The sequence below is a fragment of the Opisthorchis viverrini genome (assembly GCF_000715545.1).
Source record: "Opisthorchis viverrini unplaced genomic scaffold opera_v5_227, whole genome shotgun sequence".
NCBI lineage: Eukaryota > Metazoa > Platyhelminthes > Trematoda > Opisthorchiida > Opisthorchiidae > Opisthorchis > Opisthorchis viverrini.
In genome coordinates, this window is record NW_008751884.1 from 256654 (window position 1) to 260350 (window position 3697).

A 3697-nucleotide genomic window follows, 5' to 3' on the forward strand; every position below is an offset into this window, starting at 1 on the left:
GCAACATCAGCGTTGGCAGAGATACTTCTCTACCATACACACATAATATATATATATATATATATATATATATATATATATAATATGCCCTAGAGTGAAACGAAGAGTAGGTGAGGGAGGGGAACTAATGCTGGCCTATGTCAACCATTCTGAGGCGCCTACACCTCCAACCGCTCAACCAGACAATCTGAAAAGCAACTGACAACATTGAAGCCACTGATATCGGCTAGTCACCACTTATCGCAACGTCTCCAGCCAAGCACAGACAAGGTCACAGGGCCTCGCATCCATCATGTAAAAGAAAACGCTGTCGTCTTGGGGGACAACTGGGTAGTTAATAGCACAAATGGAGCTGCTACTAGATAACCTACAGTGCCAGAAAAGCGTTTGACCTGTAATCCCCACAGGTCAGCATTACCAGCAGCGATCTTTGCTGATGCCCGCCTGATAAATAACGCCAGCAACTGGTAAGAATAAGCACTCCAAAACAGTAATAGCTGTTCAGCTGCAACACCATTTCAGAGCATAGCTGATTAGTCATCTGAAAGGAAGCATGAGGACTGAGTTACTGTCAAGTTGCCAATGCCTAGACAAGAATATCCACAAATCATAATATCCGAGGGGTTCCCAGTGAAACACACGGAATCACAAAGAACTAATTATCAGGTCGAAGGAATATGGCCCTGTTAGCTCTGCTTACGTAACACCGTTTTGTACCCGGAGGTTTAGTGAGACCGTTCAGCTAAGGTAGTACGTTTTGCGCGAATGCAACCTGAATTGCAAAAGGTATGGGAACAATTTCCCTGCGCCTATACAGGATCAGTCGGTGTCAGGGATAGAGGAGAATCATAAACGTTTCGACAATCAGCATGTAACATTCCTAGTTTCACACCATCAATTGGATCTTGCGAAGCAGCGGGTACGGATTCAACGGCTGTCGAGATTTATGGTTCCTGCACTCCACAACCAAAGAATCAAGAGTTCGATCAGCGGTTGAAAGCTTTCACAAACTGACGTAACACCTCACCTACGCAGGAGCGCAGCAAAAAGAACAGTAGTTACATAGAACAGCATCCAATAGGTCTCCGTTACTGACAGGTTACAATCAGCAGTGAAGTGCCAAAGGAAGTCACATTGCGAGTGCAGTTATACAACTAGGTCATTGCCTTGGAAACACCCGGAGGTTGAGTTCAGAAATATGTAAATAGAACGCTATGTTGGTGCATATAATCATTAATACGTCAGACAGAGAATTCTGTAACAATAAACTTACCTCGTTCTGGAGGTCTCGGCTTGTGAGATGGCCGGAATGAGGTGGCCGTGGGCTTTGACAAAGGTGGAGTAGGGTGAACACTACTATCATTAGTATCTTTCACTAGCTTTCGAAGGACTCTAAAGGACAAAGGACGCTGTCGTCGGATAAAAACAATTAATTACTCGATAATGTCTTCCTTGTTCTTAAATGACGAACTACGGTTAATTGAGGCCAGAGCCAGTCTTGCACACTTCACTATTGTTTGCTCATTTTGCTCCTGTCAAGTAAACAGGTGATTGAATCGCCGAGGTACTTTATCAGGCTCCACGTAATTGTAGGGTACACAACCGACTGTACCGTCCGGCTTAGAAACCAGAAACCAATATTCGTTTTCACTGCGAATTTTCAGAAAGGACTCATTTGCCGCGAAGTGCAGAGACCCTTCAAATGGGCCGTCATAAGGATAAAGCGATCGGAGCATCATTTCCTCAGACAGATGAGCGGTGGCGCTATTGACTGGAGATTGCAGATTGAGCAGGTTTGATTGACCAGGTTTATATTGTGGAGCTGAAAGAGATGCACAAGCGGGATCTGCAAATACATCCAATCTGTGTACCGAATGAGTTAAGGAAGTGCTTAAGGAGCACGAATGGGTAAGGTTTGAGAAGTCCGTTGTTCACCGTCAACACCAGACAATCAGATACAAGCAGACAGCAACTCATCAGCATGCCGGGAATGTTGGTGCATTGTTTCAAAGTTATCAATACCCAATACTATATAAACAGTTCTGCGCAGTTCAGGTGTGTGGTATATAGACTAAGCAGCTGTGATCGTTTTTTCGCGCACAACCGTTTGGGCCCATTTGACATTCAATCGGTCAATAATATGGCGGAATCGATTATTCGGCAACCTTCCGCAAGACCATCTCACAACGGGATACTGTTTAGTGTCGAACCATACATTTGGAAATCAGAATGCACAGTGTAATGCGTCTGACAATTTCACACCAACGGCAGTTTCCACCACACAGAAGAAAGTGCCCCTAATAAAATGAAGATGACCGCTTACTAATATACTTCATGGAAATCCTAACCAAGTACCGTTTATTTTAGGTGTTTAGAGCACTCAAGGTATGTGCGGGTAGGGTAATTCAGTGACGCATGACGTATAACTAGTTCGAAGTGTCTGTCTCGTTTAAAAATAGCGCTCACATGGAGATGGGACATCCAGTGTATAAACTATGAAGAGAGGAGGTGCATCGATAAGGCCCTAAGGAAAACCCGAAGGCACAGAGGCAGGAATTTTATGCGACAGCCCGTGGAATCACAGCGCTTTCAAGTGCACCTAAACCTCGCACTCAGTTTTCCAAAGTAGACAACAGGTGGTGCTTTAGATGCTTCCATTATTGCTGGGATCTTGTATGAAGAGTAACAAAACCAACGGTCCGGGTACAATATGTCTGGAGTTAACATACGATGGGGAGTACGTCAAGGTGCAGGCAACTGTTCTCCTTTCCCTTCTGATTCTTCCATCATTATCATCACCAAAGACAGCAACATCAGCGTTGGCAGTGATACTTCACTACCATACAACCATAAGGTATATATATATATATAATATGCCCTAGAGTGAAACGAAGAGTAGGTGAGGGAGGGGAACTAATGCTGGCCTATGTCAACCATTCTGAGGCGCCTACACCTCCAACCGCTCAACCAGACAATCTGAAAAGCAACTGACAACATTGAAGCCACTGATATCGGCTAGTCACCACTTATCGCAACGTCTCCAGCCAAGCACAGACAAGGTCACAGGGCCTCCCTCCTGGAAGGCGTACAAAACCAACGACACCCAAACTATTCGTGATCTCTTTCAAGCCTTTCTGTCAAGTCATACGCTGTCAATGCTATGCGCCACCCTGAAGGACGCACGGAGATCAACACTCATCTCGGTATACGGTGTTTCGGTATGCGTAGCACATGACGGAGCAACGTAAGTCGACGATGCTGGTATCATCATCATCATCGACAGCATGACAACAGTGTTCAACATCGATGCTTCATTGCCGTAACGACGATGCTGGATGTTTTCTCAGATTAAAGTACCTGCAGCACAACCAAATACCCGTTTTCTAATCACCTCGTTACTAATACGCTGACGCTTCTGAGGCATCGGTGTTCGAAAACCTGAAGATGCCCCACATCATCTGTTCGCAGAGGTTGTCTCGCACCCATACAACAAAGCCCTTAATGCAGCCTGGTACACACGACCCTTAAGATCTACTGAGATGCCTTTTTGACGCCACAAGTTACGCAAATTAGCAAACGTGATTCGAGCCTTTGAGATTTTTGTACTGACTTCATCAGACACACTTCCGTCAGAGTTAATACTACTACCGAGGTATGTAAAGTTTTCCACAATCTCCAGTGATTCTCCTTGAATTGT

At 44.9% G+C, this 3697-nt stretch overlaps 3 protein-coding genes across 3 annotated transcripts in view; 1 reads left to right on the top strand and 2 right to left on the bottom strand.

The window, feature by feature from the left end:
• The window catches only part of T265_14624 (hypothetical protein), a gene marked incomplete at both ends in the record, with an annotated part of 19550 nt that extends 17706 nt beyond the window's left edge, over window positions 1-1844 (bottom strand). The window contains 3 exons of the mRNA XM_009174472.1: window positions 1274-1392; window positions 1438-1532; window positions 1569-1844. Of these exons, the coding sequence (XP_009172736.1) occupies window positions 1274-1392; window positions 1438-1532; window positions 1569-1844 (490 nt within the window). The remainder of the gene's footprint in view (window positions 1-1273; window positions 1393-1437; window positions 1533-1568) is intronic.
• Window positions 1-3697, top strand: part of T265_08605 (hypothetical protein) — a gene marked incomplete at both ends in the record, with an annotated part of 32124 nt that overhangs the window by 18394 nt on the left and 10033 nt on the right. The window lies entirely within an intron of this gene.
• The window catches only part of T265_08604 (hypothetical protein), a gene marked incomplete at both ends in the record, with an annotated part of 4334 nt that continues 4091 nt past the window's right edge, over window positions 3455-3697 (bottom strand). The window contains one exon of the mRNA XM_009174459.1: window positions 3455-3673. Coding sequence (XP_009172723.1) covers window positions 3455-3673 — 219 coding nt within the window. The remainder of the gene's footprint in view (window positions 3674-3697) is intronic.